Consider the following 23814-nt stretch of genomic DNA (forward strand, 5'->3'; position numbering starts at 1 on the left):
TGTAGAACGATTTCTTGGAAGACGGACCATGATAAGATGCGACACTGGTCTTCATTTCTCAGAAACTATAAAAAGCAGGAAATGCAAACTAGGGCCGGGGTCGCTGCCCTCTTGTTGTTAATATGCTGCTGGATACGGAACGAAATCGGTGAACTAAATAATTCAAAGAAATTATCAAACTCACAGTAATATAAGTAATGGAATATGGACTTGACATTCGATAGTTTCCAGCCATTTGACGTCTTGTCTTCGTCAAATGATTTACTAAATGTTATAGCTTGTTAGAACGCTATTAAGTAGAGTATTAAGATACTGACACTAAATTTACTGCTCCTGTTGATTTGTTTGTATTTAATTCATAGTTTGTTTGACCCTTCACAAACAAACTGTTGCATATTGCAACATGCAACTGTCGCTGTTGCAATAATAAAATAAATATTGAAACATTCATAACTACATATAGGAGATAACAACATCTTCAATAAATGTCGACAAGAAGATTTTCTTGGAAGGCTACACCCAGGACGAGAGGACAAGACTGGCTCCACCCAGACACTCACCAAGATAACGTTGTGACAGCTGCTGGTGTCTGGGGTACGCGACTGCAGGGCCAAGCACCCCGGTCCAATAGATCACCGTTGGGGGTACAACAAGCCGGTGCGGAGGCCAACAGGAGTATTATCCCCCCGACCCCTTCACTCTCCACTCAACACGTCTCCCTCTTTATCAGAAGGAAAACACTACCTGTGATTTGTCGTAGTAACTGGAACTACATAGGTAGGGAATATGGGTTACAACTGCGGTGCCAGGCATACTGTATTCCTGTCATTAATGCTGTCTAACCCAATGTAAAAGTTGCTTTGGTTCGGTGAAATTTTAAAGCACGCAAAAAGATACTCTTACTCGGGATATTTGGGTCACTTAAGATATCACGCTTCCTTAGAGGTCAAATCACTTCTAATTTCACGATTGATATCTCGTGATAACCATCCTAACAACCTGTCCTCAGGCTAAGGTCGCCCTGGTGCCGGTCAACCCTAATGATGTATTCGTTAATTTGAACATTCTCTGTATTCATTTTTTTTTTAGGTTTAAGGTAATATTAGACTAGATTGTGTGGAATAATTAAGGTTAATTTAGGTTAGATGTTTGGGTTCTGTTAACAGTTATTGTTATTTGCCAACCCGTCCTCACACCAGGCTGTTTAAAGCAGCGGCCGTCCTCCCCAGGTGCTTTCATAAATTTTATTATATTAAAAATTGGTTTCTTCACATATATAAATAATATTATTATACATAAAAATTGTATGGATAGTTAGGCGTAGGTTTGGTTAGGTTAGGTGTTTAGGTTCTGTTGAAGATTATTTGTATTAGAAGTACGTGGGTGAAGCATTTATATAATTGTGGTTCGAACAGAGGACGTGAGCGAAGCACTTGTTCCGGAAGTGTTCGGACGTCATCAGCTGTGAGTCGTGTGTAAACCGCTTTTCACTCATAAACACGGAGTTTGGCGCCTGGATTAACAAGCTTGGATCTTTGTATACAAAGACGGGCTGTATTTGCAGTACGTGGATGAAGCATATATGACAGCCCGTCTTCCACACAAAGACTCAAAAGTGATTCCATGCACCCGCCCAACTCATCCTCGACACAAGTCCATTACATCCAGCGGTCGACCCCACAGACGCATTCATAGATTTTAACATGCTGTTCATTCAAAAAGGGAATTTTCTCATATATAAATTAATGTTATAATATATTAGCTTATTGTGCATATATAGGCATAAGTTAGGTTAGGTGTTTAGGTTGTGTTGGGGATTATTTGTATTTGGGTGAAAATTGTATTTGGCGTGGGTGAAGCATTTACAGCGTTGTGGTTCGAACAAAATTCGTCAGTGAAACATTTGTTCTGGAAGTGTTCGAACGTCATCATTTGTGAGTTGTGTGTAAACTGTTTATCATTCATAAACAGGGGCTTTGGCAGGTGCATGGAATCACTTTTGGGTCTTTGTTTGGAGGACGGGCTGCACCCACCAAACCTCCTGTTTATTGATGAAAAACGGTTTACACACGACTCACAACCGATCACGTCCGAACACTTCCGGAACAAGTGCTTCGCTCACGTCCTTTGTTCGAACCACAACACTGTAAATGCTTCACCCACGTACTACAAATACAAATAATTGCCAACAGAACCTAAACACCTAACCTAACCTATGCCTATATATGCACAACATGCTTATATATTATAAAATTAATTTATATTTGAGAAATTTCCCGTTTTCAGTGAACAGCATGTTAAAATTTATGAAAAAAGTTACTACTTGGAACAAAAAGTTCCAAGTAGGACGGGCTATGGTGAGTCCGTAGTGCACTTACCTGTTACAGGAGCGGGACTGTGCAGCATACCTTGCAGCTCATGCACCATGATATCACATCTCACCTGTTTACAATTGTGTGCTATTATTGTCTTGTGTGTGTGTGTGTGTGTGAAGCCTGACTTGTTACCGCGGATACGCGAAGGACCTCTTTTAACTTGAGTGATCTTCAGTAATCTCAGGAAATATAACCTTTCTGAATCTTTCCAATCTTTAGACTTGCAAAATTCAACATTCAGTAACGTGAGTTAAAATACGATCATTGTTATAATCCATTTAGACTCAAGAAGGCCTTTAGGTAAGACCGGCAATACTTTCCACACACATGCGCCCTCCTTCATCTCTATGCAACAACTATCAGGTATGTTAAACTAAACCATCACATCCATCTTTCCGCGTGACGTTTCCATCCCGATGGTACCAATTATAGACCTGTTTAATCACCATCCAGCACATGCTCTGGCCCATGCAATTATCTTCTGACATGCCTTGCAGCATTTTCTTGACTTCTCTTTATTTGCAGTTAAATAAAGGAAAATATGTGCTGCGTAATTTTATGGCTGGAAGAAGCCGCTCTTATGTGTAAAAATATCATTTTTCTTGTATAATATATAATAAAAACTGTCTTATATAATATATATATTGACTAAAAGGTAATAAAAATAAGTATATGCTAATAATAATAAGAAGAATAAAAATGGCAGATCACAACTGGATTGTGATCACAACAGGACCATTGGATTCCCAGTGTAGCAGCGTACCACACCAGCCTCCTGCAGCCCCTTGTACACCTGCTGCAGCTCCTTGTACACCAGTTGCAACCCCTTGTACACCAGTTGCAACCCCTTGTACACCAGTTGCAAACCTCTTGTACACCTGTTACAGTCCCTTGTACACCAGTTGCAAACCTCTTGTACACCTGTTACAGTCCCTTGTACACCAGTTGCAACCCCTTGTACACCAGTTGCAAACCTCTTGTACACCAGTTGCAGTCCCTTGTACACCAGTTGCAACCCCTTGTATACCAGTTGCAAACCTCTTGTACACCTGTTGCAGTCCCTTGTACACCAGTTGCAAACCTCTTGTACACCAGTTGCAACCCCTTGTACACCAGTTGCAGCCCCTTGTACACCTGTTGTAGCCCCTTGTACACCTGTTGCAGTCTCTTGTGCACCTATTGTAGCCCGCTTGTACATATGTTGCAGGCCTTCTTACATCTATTGCAGCCCCCTTGTACACTTGTTGCAGCCAATTGTACACATGTTACAGCTCCTTGTACACCAGTTGCAGCCCCTTGTACACCTCATGCATCACACAGTCTACAAAACCTTGTACACATTAGCTACAGTAATCTTACAGGCAGAACGAGAATTACAGATACAACAACTGATTAGAGATAAGTCCCCCATACAGTTAGAGAAATCAATAATCCCTCGTTGCACCGACATACAGAAAGAAGTATACCTTCCTGGAATAACAATCAGGCAACAATGTGTATAATTATCTGCCTTGAGAATGAGTTTAATTTTGGGGCGCTCGATGCCTAATATTTATTGAGACATCCAACAATGATTACCGTCCATAAAAGTGCCTAGTACCCAGCTATTGAGGAGAGAAGAAACACCCTTAGCTACTCTATCCCTTTGGAATCTATTTTATTATCTGAAAAAGCTTACTTGGACCTGATACTCGTGTATTTATGTATTGCTACCGTGGTGGAGCGTCAGGGGTGATTAGTCATTAATGCTGTAACCGTAGTAAGTTATTATTTAGTTAATAGTGAACATCATGCACCAGTTTAGAGCATAAATACTGATATTTTTTTAATCATCCTGCTTGACTGACCTATGTGATCTGGTTACATATAGTACGGTAGGTAATATATGGCCTGTCGTAAGGGTCGTTGTTTTGGGATGTCCTTTTCAATTTATTGTTATCTCTAAATGTAGTTGTTATACTTTTTTTGTTTATTTCGTGTACGCTGCATAGTGCAAATAATATATTTATCTAGTACATACCCACACTATTGATACCCACATTACTGCTACCCCACACTGTTGCTACCCACATTGTTGAAGGCAACACAGCTATCACCCACACTGCTGCTACCCACATTGTTGAAGGCAACACAGCTATCACCCACACTGCTGCTACCCACATTGTTGAAGGCAACACAGCTATCACCCACACTGCTGCTACCCACATTGTTGAAGGCAACACAGCTATCACCCACACTGCTGCTACCCACATTGTTGAAGGCAACACAGCTATCACCCACACTGCTGCTACCCACATTGTTGAAGGCAACACAGCTATCACCCACACTGCTGCTACCCACATTGTTGAAGGCAACACAGCTATCACCCACACTGCTGCTACCCACATTGTTGAAGGCAACACAGCTATCACCCACACTGCTGCTGCTAATAACGTTGTAACTGCTTCACGTAGACTCAATACTCCGATCTGTGCCCAAACATTCTGTCTGTCTGCACATTTTAGTACACCTATAACGAGTACCCAGCGAACTCGACTCAGCAGGGAGTTGAAAGGTAGGTTTTTGCGCCCATTCCCATAATCCTGACCGGCCTTACTCACTAATTTGCGGAGCATCAATATTCATTTAAACTTATGCAAATGGAGATAACAAATTCATATTTTAAAGCTTATTGTTGATATTGAAAGTGTGGTCTTCACGCTCATCACAGCTCACTGGTACACCAACACATCATCATAGCTTGGTGAAACAGAAGGATTGTTTCTTCGAACGCAGCTAAAATAATTAGAATGCTTTATAATACTATATTGAAGAATGAGGAACGAACTATCAGAGCATTCAGGAACGTAAGGAACGAACCAGCCGAGTATACAGCAATATAAGGGACGAACCATCAGAGTATACAAGATCATAAGGAACGAACCATCAGAGAATACAGAAACAAGGAAAGAAACATCAGAGTATACAACAGGAACATAAGGAACGCACCCCGAGACTATACTCTACAGAAAGTTTTCACTATCTCTGCTCGTCTACCCAACTAACAAGACCTGGTAACTAAGGTTGTGCAAATATGAACTTGACTTTCAGTCTCTTAGAATGAAGCAAAACAAGTAGCTTGAGAGATTAAATTAGTTGCTTGCCCAGTTGGGTGGGTGTGCAGCAAGACTAGTAACTGTGTGACTCACTATAGATGTAAAGTGCCTCGTATAGTGACTGGTGTGAGCCTCTTGTAATGTCACTTGTGACACCTCTTTGTGTCACTTGTGACAGAAAGATTATTGATGTGTGTAATTGTGTGAAAGATTATTGATGTGTGTAATATATATATATATATATATATATATATATATATATATATATATATATATATATATATATATATATATGTACATGTATGTATGAGGGTGTGTACATGTGTATACAACATTGATAATTCTGTAACTAGCGTCAAACATTGTTATTTGCTTAGCTAAACGAACTAGAGGGTTCAGTTCCTGAACCGATTATGTGCCTCTGTAATCCTTTACACCACCGCCCACGGGATGGGTATGGGGTGCATAATAAAGAAAGAAATTGAATTGAATTGTGAAATTGTCTGAAATATTGTGCTATCAGAGGAAGCTGCATGTTATAATATGATGGAAATGGTTGACGTGGTCATCATGTACAGATTTCTTGGGAATCAGAAGTAGGTCACCATTTCTTATATTAAAGATTAACATAATGATTGAGGATTTATTTTCATGATCATTACTTATTTCTTAACTTACATGTTAAAAATGGATTTTTCCTTGTATATGTATATTATATACAATATATTTATATATATAGATATATATAATTGCGCTATCATGTATGTACACGGTCAATATCACTTTCAGTCAAATATAATCATTTGATCTCTAGTGCTACTCACGCCTCCAACTCTCTCGCTTCCCTATCAGCTTCTTATACCGATATTTAACCCACTTACGTGAAGTTATCAGTAAATCAGAGAAGTTAATGCTTTAGAGAGTTTTTTGAACATCATAGTTACACGACGTTCCTTGGACGGTCTTAATGAAGCGGGAAGTGTCAACATTGATGCTCTTGAAGGCAGCTTCACACCGCTTCACGAACTTGTCAGCTAGGCTGGGAGAGCGGGTGAAGATGAAGGCAAAGTCGGAGTAATAACCAAAGTTGTAGCTGTGGCAGGAGTACAAGCAGGCGAAGTTGGTGTAGTCCGTGTCCAGGATCACGTACGGGGCGGCCCAGGCTGACGGGAGGAAACACATTGTACAACACATAGTAACTTCACTAGCACTTTACCATACATGAGCATATAAGATCACGATGTATTTATATATAAATATAGCAAATAATTCATTATTTTTCAGTATTATATTAGCAATAAACTATTAACAATTCCCGTATATAACGGCTACTCTCTGACATGACTGAGATCAGGAGCTGCTGCTGCTACTTACAGTTCTCGTAGTCGACGGTGAGATGAGGTTCACCGAGGGGGTTGGGGTACACCTTCCCGTTGCGCTTCAACAGGCTGCCGTCAGCAGTCACGCCCGTTGATGTTATATCAAACTGACTTCCATCTGTAACAAATAAATTAGCATTAAATTATTTGTCAGGACTAATAACAGCTATTTAGTAGCGAAGATTATTATGACAGATGTATTTTGTTTAGGCAAGTGGTAAGATAACGTAACAGTTCTTACCAAAGGAGTAATCGTTCCTGACGCATTTGTCAATCAGCTGGTAGGGGTTGTTGGTGAGAGCGAACTGATACCAGACGCCCGCATACTGCAAAGAAATAACATTTTTAAGCAAGCAATCGTTCAGTGCACGGTCGATATATTAATTTAGTATTAATTCTATTTATTGTGTTTATGTGACATAAAATGTTAATATATATATAGAAACCTAAGGAACAATTAGTACTTTTAAAATGTATAATGAACACGTTTTGTTCATCTTAAAAATGTGAACTTGAGTAATTATTACACAGACATGAACCGCTTTTCAGTCAGTTCTCGAAACTCACGTTGGCATGGTTAGGTTTCTGTTCGGTCCACAACTTGCTCTCGTCGACGGTAGGACACTGGCCGGGGACCACGAAGTCCGGGATCTTGTCAGCAGCGACGGCGGCCACGAGGACCAGCAGGATGGCCAGCGAGTTCATGGTGCGAGGCAGAAGCGGCTTCTGAATGTTAACTGGAGGGAGGTGCGCCCTTTATATGAGGTTGGCCAGAGGGCTGCCACCCCTCTCCTCATCCTTACCCCACCTCCCCAACACAGTCTCTAGGGATGCCCATAATTATTTTTGTTTACTTCTCAGTCACGTATAATTGTACTACAATTTTACTATACTATATATGCAACCTAGACGTTCATAGTTAAGCTACGAAAATAGTTTGACTTATAGTAACAAAAGTTTCATCTAATTCTATTACAAGTCGAAGGTGGCATGCAGTTCATGGTGTATGTTTTTTTTGTTGCTACCCCATGTGGGCTGCGCATATATAAGCAAGAAGAGAATCTTACCAGCATCAGTCTCAGTCAAGCACGCATTATGTTCACAGCTTTCCTCACTGCCGCCCTCGTGGCCTGTGTTGCCGCCGACGGTATTCCAAGCTTCGTCTCTCCTGGAAAATGTGCCTCAGTTGCCAACCAGGACAACTTCGACCTCAGGAAGGTGTGTATTGAAGGTTTTAAGAAACAACAACTTGCGAAAAAGCCAGTATATAATTTTCCCCTGTAATATATAAAGATACCATGCTCATGTGCTATGAACATTTTCTCTGCAGTACGCTGGCCGCTGGTACCAGACTCACATCATCGAGAACCCTTACCAGCCGGTGACTCGATGCATCCACTCCAACTATGACTATTCCGATAGTGACTTCGGCTTCAAGGTGACCACCGCCGGCCTAAACCCAAAGGGAGAATATCTTAAGATTGACTTTAAGATCTACCCAACAAAGGAGTTCCCAGCCGCTCACATGCTCATTGATGCTCCTTCAGGTAAGATTTTGATAAATGACTAACTTCATTATACCATAAATGATGACTAGGTGTATATAAATACATATAAATATATTACTCGCGAGGTCGATGGTTCCAGGGTCGAGCAGAGCCTTCATAATCATTGGTTATTGAATCCAATTAATTTATTTCCTTATGTTGCATGTGATTGCTTGGAGACTGTTAATGATTGTTTGCAAGGATATTTTTTAAGAATTATTACAACAAAATTTCAAAATATTAATGCAGCATTTTTGCTTCTCCAGTGTTCGCCTCGCCGTATGAGGTCATCGAGACTGACTACGACACCTACTCCTGCGTCTACTCCTGCGTCACCACCGACAACTACAAGTCGGAGTTCGGCTTCGTGTACTCCCGTACCCCCCAGACCTCAGGACCCGCCGTCGAGAAGTGTGCTGCTGTCTTCAAGAAGAACGGTGTCGAGTTCTCAAAGTTCGTGCCTGTCCAGCAGACGGCTGAGTGCGTCTACAGAGCTTAAGTCTCTCTGAAATATTAAAATGATCTAAAATGGATTAGTCCATCATTCGCTTTTAAATTCCATCATGTTAAGTGCGTCACCCTGACTTGACTTTGACGCAATTCGTCTTTGCATGTCTAAAAGTGGATTGTTCTATCTACATATTTGTGAGTGAAACTGAGGAACACTTGTAGACCTTTATAACACAATACCCAATAAAGGCCTACACAATACAATAATGTGTTGTGTAGGCCTTTTTTATTGAATACAAATATAAATGCATATTTGTTATATTAAAAATGGTTGTAAATCACACTTGAGGGATAAGCTTTAGCGTCACGACGGGTGATGAAGCAGGAACATTAAGTTCTATGGAACTTTGTGAATGTGAACCAAAAGTGGTGACTTGTCTTTTTAATCTTAACTTACAGTATGTATAAAACATGTATATGTGTATATAGAATATATAAATATTAATTGCGCTATCATTATAGTATGTATGTGAACAATAAATAAAATGTGACAAAAATTTGATTTAATGTTTTCATCCCCGACATAAATCATTGTTAAGAGTATACATTTTTCAACATATTCCCTTTGTACATTACGCTAATACATGTAGTCTTGTACTGCTCAGTTTGTTAATAAAGGAAATCTTGCATTGCAAATTAATACATGCAAATGAAGTCGTACATTTAAAACTGATTCCAGACTACATGATAATGTAATGTTCTCTATATATTTTATTTGTAATTAATTTTACCACAAATTCTACCAGTAATGTCTTAATTAATCTATACTAACATACGCAGTTTTGTTTATATATTAAATAATAGTAATTTAACTTTTGGTTTTCCCGAAATTTAATAAGCGGTAATAAACTTAATTCTGTAAAAGCTGATAGACTCTTCGTGTACTGAATTCGACGATCCTATTAAAGGAACTATGAAATATCAGTAAAACTGGATAATTATCAGCCCGTGTGTTAACAATAGCTGCAGAATGGTGAGTTTTGACAGGAGTTCAGGTGTTACAGCAGTAGCGTTTGTGAGAGCAATGGGCAGTTATGGCAGTTATGGTGCTTAGGTAATTTGCAGCTGCAGTAGAAATAGTCAGTTCTGACAACATACCCCCTTCTTCCTCATATTTACCACCGCCTCTCCACCTCTTCCCTCTCAACTCCCCCATTTTTCTTCCTAATCCCCACTCCCACCCCCCCCCCCTCTCTCCACCCTAATCCCCATCTGTCCATAAAAGCGAATAGTCACTAGAAGGACGCGCCAACACAACCATTAGTAACGACATGGACACACCATCACAGTCAACAGTAACGAGATGGACGCACCATCACAGTCAACAGTAACGAGATGGACCCACCATCACAGCCGAGGTAACTTAAAACCACACTCCTTATCATGAACACCTGATCTAAATTATCTACCATTGTAAAGTTGACTGGCTACATATTGAAGGACTAAAAAAGGTAAGTCAATAATGCTATCGAGGTTCCAACACTCCTTTAAAGGAAGTTATCAAGGAAGTTATCAAAGACTTATCATGGAAGCTGTTCTCTCTAAACCAACAAAGCGCCGACCATTATAAGAAGCAGTGGAGGTCTTTTGCCATTACGGTGCTCTGCCCCTTTTTAATTGAGTGTTCCAGTGTACCAGCAGCTCCCCTCCCTACCTCCAGGCGGGGCAAGTTGCTGGTTTTATGTTACAACTCTCCTCTTCTTGTAAACGGTATCCGTTATTTTTGCTACTTTTTGTCGCATTTATCTCTGTTTATTTACAAGCTCTTGTAATTAGTATTCTCAGTTTGTTACATCCCTATGAGCCGGTTTTAAAGTGTTTCAATTACTTAGATTTCATGTTTCGAATCACTCTCTATCTTTTTACCCACTGTGAACCTTGTATGCACGCGATCTTTACATACACTTATTCGTTATCATTTATTTATGTATAAAATACAATATATTACTCGTCAACTCCTTTATCTTTCTCTGTCCCTCCTCCTCTTACTTATTTTCTGCTCCTCTTCCTCTTTCCTCCCTTCTCTACACTTCTCTTAGTTTCCCCATCTTGAGTCCTTTTCTCTTTCTTTGTCTTTGTTCCTTTGTCTGTGAATTATATTTTTGTTTCCATAAATTTATCACATCCGTTGTGTTTAGGACATAACAAATCTAATTTAAAATTGTCTGAATATTAAATCTGAATACTAAATGAAAACTTGTTGATCAATTCAATAGACAGTTTAAAATCTAAAGGCATCTGACAAGTAGTATTAATCTTAAATAATGAAATAACCTTAAATATTGCTGTCAGTGAGATCTTTGTGCTATACACTTTTCTCATGTATCTTTTTACCACGCTATGTCACATCTAAAGAACATATAAAAGGCCACTAAATATCATCAAAATGTTTAAAGATTTATTTGTATAACTTATTTCGAGGCTTAGAGTTTATTTCAGGGTTAACATGTGCATGAATTTTATATACGATACATATATATATATATACTGCGCTATCAGGTATGTACACGGTCAATATCACTTTTAGCCAAACATAATCATTTGATCTCTAATGATACTCACGTCTCAGTGTCTGGCTTTCCTGTGAGCATCTTTCGCTGATATTTAACTCATTTCGTGGAAAGTTATCAGCAAACCAGAGAGGTTAATATTTTTAGAGAGTTTTTTGAACATCATAGTTACACGACGTTCCTTGGACGGTCTTAATGAAGCGGGAAGTGTCAACATTGATGCTCTTGAAGGCAGCTTCACACCGCTTCACGAACTTGTCAGCTAGGCTGGGAGAGCGGGTGAAGATGAAGGCAAAGTCGGAGTAATAACCAAAGTTGTAGCTGTGGCAGGAGTACAAGCAGGCGAAGTTGGTGTAGTCCGTGTCCAGGATCACGTACGGGGCGGCCCAGGCTGACGGGAGGAAACACATTGTACAACACATAGTAACTTCACTAGCACTCTACCATACATGAGCATATAATATCATGATGTATTTATATATAAATATAGCAAAAATTCATTATTTTTCAGTATTAGATTAGCAATAAACTATTAACAATTCCCGTATATAACGGCTACTCTCTGACATGACTAAGATCAGGAGCTGCTGCTGCTACTTACAGTTCTCGTAGTCGACGGTGAGATGAGGTTCACCGAGGGGGTTGGGGTACACCTTCCCGTTGCGCTTCAACAGGCTGCCGTCAGCAGTCACGCCCGTTGATGTTATATCAAACTGACTTCCATCTGTAACAAATACATTAGCATTAAATTATTTGTCAGGACTAATAACAACTATTTAGTAGCGAAGATTATTATGACATAGATGTATTTTGTTTAGGCAAGTGGTAAGATAACGAAACAGTTCTTACCGAAGGAGTAATCGTTCCTGACGCATTTGTCAATCAGCTGGTAGGGGTTGTTGGTGAGAGCGAACTGATACCAGACGCCCGCATACTGCAAAAGAAATACCATGTTGCTTATGTTGAAAGGGACCAATGTTTTCTTCACAACTCGTAAGCGTATTATGTATTATTATATTGTATTTTGTATTGTGTATGTGACATGATATTTTAAAATATAGGAACAGGTCTCCATAGGCAACAATTACTACTTTAAAAATGTAAAATGAACACGTTTTGTTCATCCTAAAGATGTGAACTCGAGTATTATTACACAGACATGAACCGCTTGTCAGTCAGTTCCCAAAACTTACGTTGGCATGGTTAGGTTTCTGTTCGGTCCACAACTTGCTCTCGTCGACGGCAGGACACTGGCCGGGGACCACGAAGTCCGGGATCTTGTCAGCAGCGACGGCGGCCACGAGGACCAGCAGGATGGCCAGCGAGTTCATGGTGCGAGGCAGAAGCGGCTTCTAAGTGTTTACTGGAGGGAGGTGCACCCTTTATATGAGGTTGGCCAGAGGGCTGTTCTCCACCCCCCCCCCCCCCCTGAGCTAGTCATGTCCCCCTTCCTCACCGCCTCTGAAGATGCCCAAAATTCATAAAATAATTTTTGTTTACTACTCAATCTTGTTTACTTATACATGTAATTTTACCAAATATTATTTACAACAAAGTAGTACATAGTTACAATGAATAATGACAGACATATAATTAAAACACTTTGGTATAATTCAGTTACAAGACGTACTTGGCATGCGCTCATGATTTTTTTTTTGTTGAGGATGCAGGCAGCGCTTATATAAGCAAGGACAGTAACCCCCACCAACATCAGTCTCCGCCATCCGCTCACAATGTTCACAACGGTCCTCACTGCCGCCCTCGTGGCCTGTGTTGCCGCCGACGGTATTCCAAGCTTCGTCTCTCCTGGTCAATGTGCCTCAGTTGCCAACCAGGACAACTTCGACCTCAGGAAGGTGTGTATTGATGGTTTTTAAAATCAACAACTTGCGAAAAAGCCAGTATATAATTTTCCTCTGTAATATATAAAGATACCATGCTCATGTGCTATGAACATTTTCTCTGCAGTACGCTGGCCGTTGGTACCAGACCCACATCATCGAGAACCCTTACCAGCCGGTGACTCGATGCATCCACTCCAACTATGACTATTCCGATAGTGACTACGGCTTCAAGGTGACCACCGCCGGCTTCAACCCGAAGGGAGAATATCTGAAGATTGACTTCAAGATCTACCCAACAAAGGAGTTCCCAGCCGCTCACATGCTCATTGATGCTCCTTCAGGTAAGTCTTGCCCACATGCTCATTGATGCTCCCTCGGGTAAGTCTTGCCCACATGCTCATTGATGCTCCCTTTTTTAAATCTGTGTGTATAAGTTCTCAAACATAATTTATTAATTTCTGTGTTATTCCTTGTACTTGAAAATTAACACACACGTGGGGGCCCTCGCCGCTGAGTGGATAGCGCTCGTGGGTCGTAGTCCTAAGGGCCTGGGTTCGATTCCTGGCCGAGGCAGAAACAAATTTCTGAGTGGCTGAGTTTCTTTCACCCTGACGCTCCAGTTCATTTTGCAGTAAATAGGTACCTGGGAGATAGATAGCTGTTACGGGCTGCTTTCTTGGAATATGTGTGTGTCTGTGAAGGCACCTAGTTGTACTCACCTAGTGGTGCTTGCGGAGATTGAGCTCTGGCTCTCTGGGGCTCGCCTCCCAACTGTCAATCAACCTGTGAACAGATTCCTGAGCCTACTGGGCTCTATCTATCATCTGTGTGTGTGTGTGTGTACTCACCTAGTTGTGCTTGTGGGGGTTGAGGTCTGGCTCTTTGGGCCCGCCTCTCAACTGTCAATCAACCTGTGTACAGATTCCTGAGCATACTGGACTCTATCCTATCTCCATTTGAAACTCTGTATGGAGTCAGCCTCCACCAAATCACTGCCAAATGCATTCCATCTGTTAACTACTCTGACACTGAAAAAGTTCTTTCTAACGACCCTGTAGCTCATTTGAGTACTCAATTTCCATCTGTGTCCCCTTGTTCGCGTACCTCCCGTGTTAAACAGTTTATTGTGTGTGTGTGTGTGTTAGGAATATATGAAGTAGATATAAAAGAGAAAAATATGTTGGTTAGAGAGGCGGGGTCCAAGAGCTAATAGCTCGATTCTGCAGGCTCAAATAGTAAATATATAAATGCACACAAACACACACTGGAGCTAAACCTTTCGTAGTTAAGCTCTTGACCAAAGAACCAGAGCTTAACCCCCGCAAGTACAACTGGAGTTCAACACGAGGAAGTGAAAAAGTTATGGAAATGGGACTAGGTGACAGGAGACCAAGGGGACAGTACACAATGAAGGGAAACTACCTATCTGTTACGATACGAGCAAGGGACCTGTGAGTGGACGTAACTAATTTCTGAGGTACATATATATTGTATAGCGACAGTAGCGTTCTCTACGTTAGCAAACGTTAGAACGTCATTTAGAAACCTAAGTAAGGAGGCATTTAGAGACTTTACAGATAGATAGATAGAGATAGATTATATGCGAAGGGAAGGCTATATTTTAAAACGTTTTCTTTAATCCCACCTTTTCCCCAGTGTTCGCCTCGCCGTATGAGGTTATCGAGACTGACTACGACACCTACTCCTGCGTCTACTCCTGCGTCACCACCGACAACTATAAGTCAGAGTTCGGCTTCGTGTACTCCCGTACCCCCCAGACCTCAGGACCCGCCGTCGAGAAGTGTGCCGCTGTCTTCAAGAAGAACGGTGTCGAGTTCTCAAAGTTCGTGCCTGTCCAACAGACGGCTGAGTGCGTCTACAGAGCTTAAGTCTCTCATATTTCCTAAAATAATTTAATTATTCGAGACTTTATCTCGTTTATAATTTCCATGTTATCAAGAGCGCCATTTAGGTCTATTGATAACAACAACAAAGTACCAAACGTCTATTCAACTTGAGCATCACAGATGGCGAAAACGTAAGCTTAAACACTTCGTTTGACAACAACATTACCTTCACGAAATGGCCATAATATTAGCCTCAGCACCATTACTCGTAGCCACAGCATATGCTACAGCACCATCAAGAGTAGACATATAATAAACTCCAACATCATCTAAGGTAGCCACAGCATATGCTACAGCACCATCAAGAGTAGACATATAATAAACTCCAACATCATCTAAGGTAGCCACAGCATATGCTACAGCACCATCAAGAGTAGACATATAATAAACTCCAACATCATCTAAGGTAGACATACCATGAGCTACAGCACCATCACGATTTGCCTAAAATTAAATACATCACCATCATGCAGGACCGCAACATAACCTTCAACATCAAGATGCAGGTCACAATATATGCTGCAACATCCATCACCAAGCATCACTATCTAGGGTTAATTGTTTTTTGAAATATTTATGTTTTGTATATGTGTATATAGTATTTAGCGATATGTATAAATATAAGTTGCGCTATCATGAATGTATGTGAACAATGAATAAAATGTTAAAATAATTTAAATGCAAACAAATATTACACTCTCCTGACACATATTAATAATAGCTTAAGATCATCATCATCTCAATGCATACTGAAATTCATTTTAGTTCTTTCTGAACCCCAAACTCCTCATCATCTGGGAAGTTTTGTAAAGATTTCAGCGTTACATAATAGGTTTAAGAACTGAATCTGAATGTTCTCTGAGCTACGAAATCTGCATTTGTATTAAACTAATTTCATTCGATTTGTAAATGCTTAGCTATTCCCACAAACCATTCAGTAGAAGACAGTGGACAGCCTACAGTCACATGTTAAATTCAGAAAGAGTATGCATTTCTGCCGTAGTTAAATGTTGTGATAGCTCACAGTATTCGGTAATACATTGCTTTTAGTAAAGTATTTGGGATATATATATATATATATATATATATATATATATATATATATATATATATAAACATATAGACATATTCATTCGCATATAGTCCTGGGGACCATTCAGGCTTGTTCGCATATAAACATATATATATATATATATATATATATATATATATATATATATATATATATATATATATATATATATATATATATATATATATATATAGTGCTGTGTGAATGTCCTGGGAAGGTGCAGGAGTGGCGGAAGGTGCCTAGAGTGGACCATCTCAACAAAAACGGATAAAAACAGGTGGGTGTGCAGTGTATGGAATACAACGACAGTGAGGGCCACGCTGGCGCCCTCTAGGCCTCCCAGGCTAAGGTGTGGGGGAGGAGGGGGTGTTGTTGTTCGGTCGGGCGAGGGGGGGTCACCCATGTGCCACCCAGTGTTTATAGAAATACGTTTGGGAAAGAAAAACGAAAATAAAAATCAGCAATCATGGTCAGAGCTAATAGAGCTCACAGTGTGTCGGATTACAAGTGTATGATTCATTCACCATTGTGCAGTGATATACAAGAAAATTATACCAGTGTTTAAGTGTCACCCAGTCCCCCCCCCCCCCCTCAAGCTGAGCGAGGCCCGGTCAACCCCCACCTCCTCCCCGCCCGCCGGCCTGACCGTACCACAGTACCTCCTGCCATCCCACCACCCAGCCCACTCTACACCTGGGTGTCTCCCACCCACCTATTCACCGCCCTCACTGTGCTTGTTGCAGGGATGTGCTACCCTCCATGCACCCAGATATGGCACAGGTCACAGCAGACATTCAGGTTCCTCCCAAAAGGGAGGGAGACACAAGTACTCATAGGAGTGGTGAGTGTGAGGGACAGCTAGCCACCCCTCCTGCCACTACCCGTGTCCACCCCTGCTGCCACCACCCCTGTCATCCCTCCCACGCCGGCCGCCCGGGGGATGGAGGGGACTCCACCAACTAACCAGGAACCCCTCAGCCAAGAACAGGGTCCTGGGAACAGTGCACCCAGACGTGCAACCAGAGGACCCAGACCCAGAGGAACGTGTCGGGTTTGTGACGAATCACACAGCCTTAGAAACGATGGAACCCTACGTCAACACAACGGCTGTGAGGGTTCATGGACGGAACCTGTAGAGAGAGAAGGCCCACAGGTCCCCCCGGCACCCCCACACATCCCAGCAAACTTCATATCATCAGATGACCTCCTGGGGGCCATCAAAGCATCCACCACCAGAACTCTTCCCCACATTCCTAAAGCAGCGCGCCCATTTGCAGCAGGGAAATATACAGACCTTTTAAAGAAAGTAAGTGACCGGTCTGAAAATCTTAATGCTGCAGCCACCATCAAAGCATGGCATAATTTGCTCCTGTTTGGCAATATTTGCTTAGGCGTACCTGCAAGAGGAGGCAAGTCGCTAGCCTCATCAGTCACTAGGGCAATAAATAATTTCCCCAGAGCTGACAACGTGATCCCCATCCCTCCTCAACGCAAAAACCGTCGTGGCAGACCCAAGAGTTCCAATGACAATTTTAAACTAGGAACACAAGTGACCAAAAAATTAAAGAGGGCAACACAGTAGGGGCAATTAGGTTACTTACCAGTGAAGACAATATCGCCCCTAGAAATACCGCTACCGCCAACTCGCTGAGAGAGAAGCACCCTCCTAGAGTACCATGGGAACCCACTGCTCAGGACACAAATGTCCCAGACATGGGACCTCTATTCCTCCAAGCGTCAGAGGTATACAAAGCCATCATGTCATTTCCGCCAGGCTCGGCAGGGGGATTCACTGGAGTAAGACCTCAGCACCTGAAGGAGATGGTAAACCCAGTTCTCGGAGAAGTTGCCGAGACACTATTGTCAGAGGTCACGAAGTTTGTCAACGACTGCCTCTCTGGGTTGATCCCAGATACAATTAAACCCTTTTTCTTTGGAGCATCCCTTTGTGCCCTCAAGAAGAAAGATGGTGGAGTCAGACCCATTGCCGTGGGTAACACACTTCGGCGCCTTGTTGCTAGGGCAGCTGTCAGAAAAATTAGCGTAGACACTGCGACGATGCTTCGACCCCATCAACTAGGTTTTGGTGTCCCCCATGGCTGTGAAGCAGCAGCTCATGCAGCACGAGCCTATATCAAGCACCTCCTAGAAAATAAGGCATTAATTAAATTAGACTTTAAAAATGCCTTCAACCAGGCAAAAAGGGATGTGGTACTGGAAGCAGTTCGAACAAGCTTTCCTTCTCTACTCCCCTTCGTCTCAGCAGGGTACAGTAGGGAATCGACGCTGCTGTTTGGGGAACATGAAGTTGTTTCTGCAGAAGGTGTCCAGCAGGGAGACCCACTTGCCCCTTTTCTTTTTTGCATGGCTGTTAAAGAGGTCACAAGCAGGTTGACCAGCGAACTCAACATCTGGTTCCTGGACGATGGCACCCTGGCAGGGACACAGGAGTCCCTGCTAGAAGATCTACAGCTAGTGAAATCTAAGGGAGAGGAGTTAGGACTCACTCTAAACCCATTAAAGTGTGAAATTATCTCATCTAGCCAACCAACCATAGATGCAGTGCGAACCATATTGCCAGGAGCCCAGGTGATCGCTCCCACCGACAGTGTGCTGCTAGGGGCACCTCTGGGCTGGAGCGCCATTGAGGTAGTCTTCGAAGAAAAGCTGAACGACCTGAGGAGGATGGAGGGAAGAATAGGGGCTTTGGACGCCCACGATGCTTTGTACCTTCTCACAAGGTGCCTGGCTTTGCCCAGACTGACCTATTTCCTAAGGTGTGCTCCCTCCTTCGACAGCCCAAAATTAACAGAATATGACACACTCCTAAGGTCAATAACCGTGAAAGTGTTAAACCTCTCCCTGCAAGATGACCAATGGGATCAAGCAACGCTCCCAGTTAGACTCGGGGGAATAGGTATTCGCAAGGCGACACAGTTAGCATTGCCAGCATTCTTATCCTCGACCAGTGCAACAGGTGAATTAGTTAAGGAAATACTACCGGAACACCTAAAAGACTCCATTGGGATTCATGATCCCAAATTCGCGGAAGGAGCCGGTCAGTGGGACACTCTCGTCAACTCTCATCCTCGACCGACTTTTCCAAATGACTGCAAACAGTCCAAATGGGATAGCCCCATAGTGGAGAACATCGCCACATCATTGCTGGAGGCAGCTTCCAGGAAGGACAAAGCGCGTCTTCTAGCTGTGCAAGCGCCCCATGCCGGGGACTTCCTGTTGGCAGTCCCTAATTCCGCCTTGGGCACCCGCCTGGACCATCGGACCCTAAGTATTGGTGTTGCTCTGCGCCTTGCCGCCCCTATCTCCACCGAGCACCGGTGTATATGCGGCCATGCACGGGCAGACCAATACGGCAGCCATGGTCTCATCTGTCGTAAGACACAGGGAAAGATTGCCAGACATGAAGCAGTCAATGACATTATCAAGAGAAGTTTGGCTACAGCTGGGTGTCCAGCACAAAGGAAACCTCAGTTGTGCAGACCTGACAACAGCCAAAAACGCCCAGATGGAGTCACCCTGCAGCCGTGGAGGGAAGGTAAACAGGTCGTGTGGGACTACACGTGTGCATCCACATTGGCTGATACCTATCTACCTTACAGCGCAGCTGAGGGAGGCGGGGCGGCCACCTTCAGGGAGACCCAGAAAACTAACAAGTACAGGGACCTAGAACGTTGTTACAGGTTTGTGCCAATAGGCTCTGAGACTCTGGGCGCCTGGGGTAAATGTGCACTTAAGTTCCTGAAGGAGCTGGGCGAGGAACTCATTGGGAAGACTAGAGACCCAAGAGCGGCCAGTTTTATGTTCCAGCGCCTCAGTGTCGCTGTTCAGAGGGGAAATGCGTGCTGTATCTTGGGTACGCACCCGACCCCCGAGGAGCTGGACGAAGTCTTCGAACACTGATTGGTATATTGTTATATAAGTGTGTGTTTTCTGTAAACTGTAGCATTGCAATAAAATCAAGTAAAAAAAAAATAATAGGGGTGGTAGGAGAGGAAAAGATTAAAGTATTCAGTGAAAATCCACAAGGTCTTCTCTGAACACTATTTATTTTCTTCTTCGAGGATGTGGGTCCCTTTAATTAAACCAGTGGTGGTACCCCTAAATATATATATATATATATATATATATATATATATATATATATATATATATATATATATATATATATATATATATATATATATATATATATATATATGTCGTACCTAATAGCCAGAACGCACTTCTCAGCCTACTATTCAAGGCCCGATTTGCCTAATAAGCCAAGTTTTCATGAATTAATTGTTTTTGGACTACCTAACCTACCTAACCTAACCTAACCTAACTTTTTCGGCTACCTAACCAAACTTAACCTATAAAGATAGGTTAGGTTAGGTTAGGTAGGGTTGGTTTGGTTCGGTCATATAACTACGTTAATTTTAACTCCAATAAAAAAAAATTGACCTCATACATAATGAAATGGGTAGCTTTATCATATCATAAGAAAAAAATTAGAGAAAATATAATAATTCAGGAAAACTTGGCTTATTAGGCAAATCGGGCCTTGCATAGTAGGCTGAGAAGTGTGTTCTGGCTATTAGGTACGACATATATATATATATATATATATATATATATATATATATATATATATATATATATATATATATATATATATATATATATATATATATATATATGTCGTACCTAGTAGCCAGAACTCACTTTTTGGCCTACTATTCAAGGCCCGATTTGCCTAATAAGCCAAGTTTTCCTGAATTAATATATTTTTTCTAATTTTTTTCTTATGAAATGATAAAGCTACCCATTTCATTATGTATGAGGTCAATTTTTTTTTATTGGAGTTAAAATTAACGCAGATATATGACCGAACCTAACCAACCCTACCTAACCTAACCTAACCTATCTTTATAGGTTAGGTTAGGTTAGGTAGCCGGAAAAGTTAGGTTAGGTTAGGTAGGTTAGGTAGTCGAAAAAGCATTAATTCATGAAAACTTGGCTTATTAGGCAAATCGGGCCTTGAATAGTAGGCCAAAAAGTGAGTTCTGGCTACTAGGTACGACATATATATATATATATATATATATATATATATATATATATATATATATATATATGTCGTACCTAGTAGCCAGAACTCACTTCTCAGCCTACTATTCAAGGCCTGATTTGCCTAATAAGCCAAGTTTTCCTGAATTAATATATTTACTATAATTTTTTTCTCATGAAATGATAAAGCAACCCTTTTCTCTATGTATGAGGTCAATTTTTTTTTATTGGAGTTAAAATTAACGTAGATATATGACCGAACCTAACCAACCCTACCTAACCTAACCTAACCTATATTTATAGGTAAGGTTAGGTTAGATAGCCAAAAAAAGCTAGGTTAGGTTAGGTTAGGTAGGTTAGGTAGACGAAAAAACATTAATTCATGAAAACTTGGCTTATTAGGCAAATCGGGCCTTGAATAGTAGGCTGAGAAGTGCGTTCTGGCTATTAGGTACGACATATATATATATATATATATATCGTACCTAGTAGCCAGAACGCACTTCTCAGCCTACTATGCAAGGCCCGATTTGCCTAATAAGCCAAGTTCTCCTGAAATAATATATTTTCTCTAATTTTTTTCTTATGAAATGATAAAGCTACCTTTTTTATTATGTATGAAGTCAATTTTATTTTATTGGAGTTGAAATTAATGTAGATATATGACCGAACATAACCAACCCTACCTAACCTAACCTAACCTATCTTTATAGGTTAGGCTAGGTTAGGTAGCCGAAAAAGTTAGGTTAGGTTAGGTTAGGTAGGTTAGGTAGTCGATAAACAATTAATTCATGAAAACTTGGCTTATTAGGCAAATCCGGCCTTGCATAGTAGGCTGAGAAGTACGTTCTGGCTACTAGGTACGACATATATATATATATATATATATATATATATATATATATATATATATATATATATATATATATATATATATATATATATATATATATGTATATATATATATATATATATATATATATATATATATATATATATATATACATATATATATATATATATATATATATATATATATATACATATATATATATATATATATATATGTATATATATATATATATATATATATGTATATATATATATATATATATATATATATATATATATATATATATATATATATATATATATATATATATATAATTAGTAATAACGTTGTCACTGATTTGTTTAATTTTTCTCATTCAATACCATAGTGATATAAATTGTACAAGATGTTTATCTGACAGTTTATATTTTAGTCAGAATTTCGTCAGCAGGACGTTTACACTCCCACAGATACTTCCAGTATCTCCAGTATTTCACATGATATTTACGATATTTATTTCACAGATTTACGAAGTTTCGTTGAAGATGTTGATGTAATATTGTTCTCGGGATGCTTATAATCTGTTCTAGGTTACAATAAACTCCAGTGAGAGAATGGGAATAATTTTAAATCAACAGGTATGTCATGCATTCGAAAGTCAATATTAGACGGTGTCCACATGAAACGGATAATGATATTATTGTAAATAAACTGAACTATCTTTGCCTAAAATAGTTTCTGGCAAAACACATATGAAAGTTCACTCCATTTTCTGTTCCTTTATCCCAACCCTTCGCCAAGACTTTAATTACTCAGGTGAGAGAAGTTTTAAGTTTAATTTAAAATACTATCTGGCTACAGACGAGAATCTTAAGTGTCTATATGAAGTGGCATTTACTTCAGCACGCATAGTCGCCAAACTAACTAGGAATCTAATCGTTCATTAGATTTTCAGTCTCTTAAGCAGTTGCAAGAACAATTCAGAGTTAATAGGAAAACTAAGATATTAGAGAAGCGCACGACATTTGTAGTTGTTTATCCTGAAGAAAACGGGAGGTATAAGACTCGTCGACTCAGCGGCTCAAGCACCTACTGTGGGGGAACTCCCGGATCAACCTTGACAAGAAGAAGACATCAAGGAACCTGTTCTACCTGGAGACCGCCGGAACACATGACGCGGCACTTTAAACATCATGGGGGGTCTTGATTATGGCGTCAAACATCATGGGGGGTCTTGATTATGGCGTCAAACATCATGGGGGGTCTTGATTATGGCGTCAAACATCATGGGGGTCTTGATTATGGCGTCAAACATCATGGGGGGTCTTGATTATGGCGTCAAACATCATGGGGGGGTCTTGATTATGGCGTCAAACATCATGGGGGGGTCTTGATTATGGCGTCAAACATCATGGGGGGTCTTGATTATGGCGTCAAACATCATGGGGGTCTTGATTATGGCGTCAAACATCATGGGGGGTCTTGATTATGGCGTCAAACATCATGGGGGTCTTGATTATGGCGTCAAACATCATGGGGGGGTCTTGATTATGGCGTCAAACATCATGGGGGGGTCTTGATTATGGCGTCAAACATCATGGGGGTCTTCATTATGGCGTCAAACATCATGGGGTCTTTGTGGGAACCGACCTGTGAGATTTATATTTATTTAA

At 40.8% G+C, this 23814-nt stretch overlaps 4 protein-coding genes across 4 annotated transcripts; 2 read left to right on the top strand and 2 right to left on the bottom strand.

The window, feature by feature from the left end:
• Positions 1-6099: 6099 nt before the first annotated feature.
• Positions 6100-7578, bottom strand: LOC123770945 (crustacyanin-C1 subunit). Its single transcript, XM_045763119.2, has 4 exons — positions 7417-7578; positions 7091-7175; positions 6845-6967; positions 6100-6633 (listed from the first exon to the last, which is right to left on the bottom strand). The coding sequence occupies exons 1-4, from the start codon at positions 7552-7554 to the stop codon at positions 6386-6388; spliced, it is 594 nt and encodes a 197-aa protein (XP_045619075.1). The 5' UTR covers positions 7555-7578; the 3' UTR covers positions 6100-6385.
• Positions 7579-7926: 348 nt separating this feature from the next.
• On the top strand, positions 7927-9408 carry LOC123770818 (crustacyanin-A2 subunit). Its single transcript, XM_045762982.2, has 3 exons — positions 7927-8067; positions 8180-8396; positions 8663-9408. The coding sequence occupies exons 1-3, from the start codon at positions 7945-7947 to the stop codon at positions 8893-8895; spliced, it is 573 nt and encodes a 190-aa protein (XP_045618938.1). The 5' UTR covers positions 7927-7944; the 3' UTR covers positions 8896-9408.
• A 1882-nt stretch (positions 9409-11290) lies between these two features.
• Positions 11291-12769, bottom strand: LOC138353135 (crustacyanin-C1 subunit-like). Its single transcript, XM_069305970.1, has 4 exons — positions 12610-12769; positions 12266-12350; positions 12018-12140; positions 11291-11807 (listed from the first exon to the last, which is right to left on the bottom strand). Exons 1-4 carry the CDS (start codon positions 12745-12747, stop codon positions 11560-11562), a joined length of 594 nt encoding a protein of 197 aa, XP_069162071.1. The 5' UTR covers positions 12748-12769; the 3' UTR covers positions 11291-11559.
• Positions 12770-13130: 361 nt separating this feature from the next.
• LOC123770817 (crustacyanin-A2 subunit) lies at positions 13131-15846 on the top strand. Its single transcript, XM_045762981.2, has 3 exons — positions 13131-13272; positions 13385-13601; positions 14917-15846. Exons 1-3 carry the CDS (start codon positions 13150-13152, stop codon positions 15147-15149), a joined length of 573 nt encoding a protein of 190 aa, XP_045618937.1. The 5' UTR covers positions 13131-13149; the 3' UTR covers positions 15150-15846.
• The last annotated feature ends 7968 nt before the right edge of the window (positions 15847-23814 follow it).

Source organism: Procambarus clarkii, chromosome 56 (assembly GCF_040958095.1).
Source record: "Procambarus clarkii isolate CNS0578487 chromosome 56, FALCON_Pclarkii_2.0, whole genome shotgun sequence".
Classification (NCBI taxonomy): domain Eukaryota; kingdom Metazoa; phylum Arthropoda; class Malacostraca; order Decapoda; family Cambaridae; genus Procambarus; species Procambarus clarkii.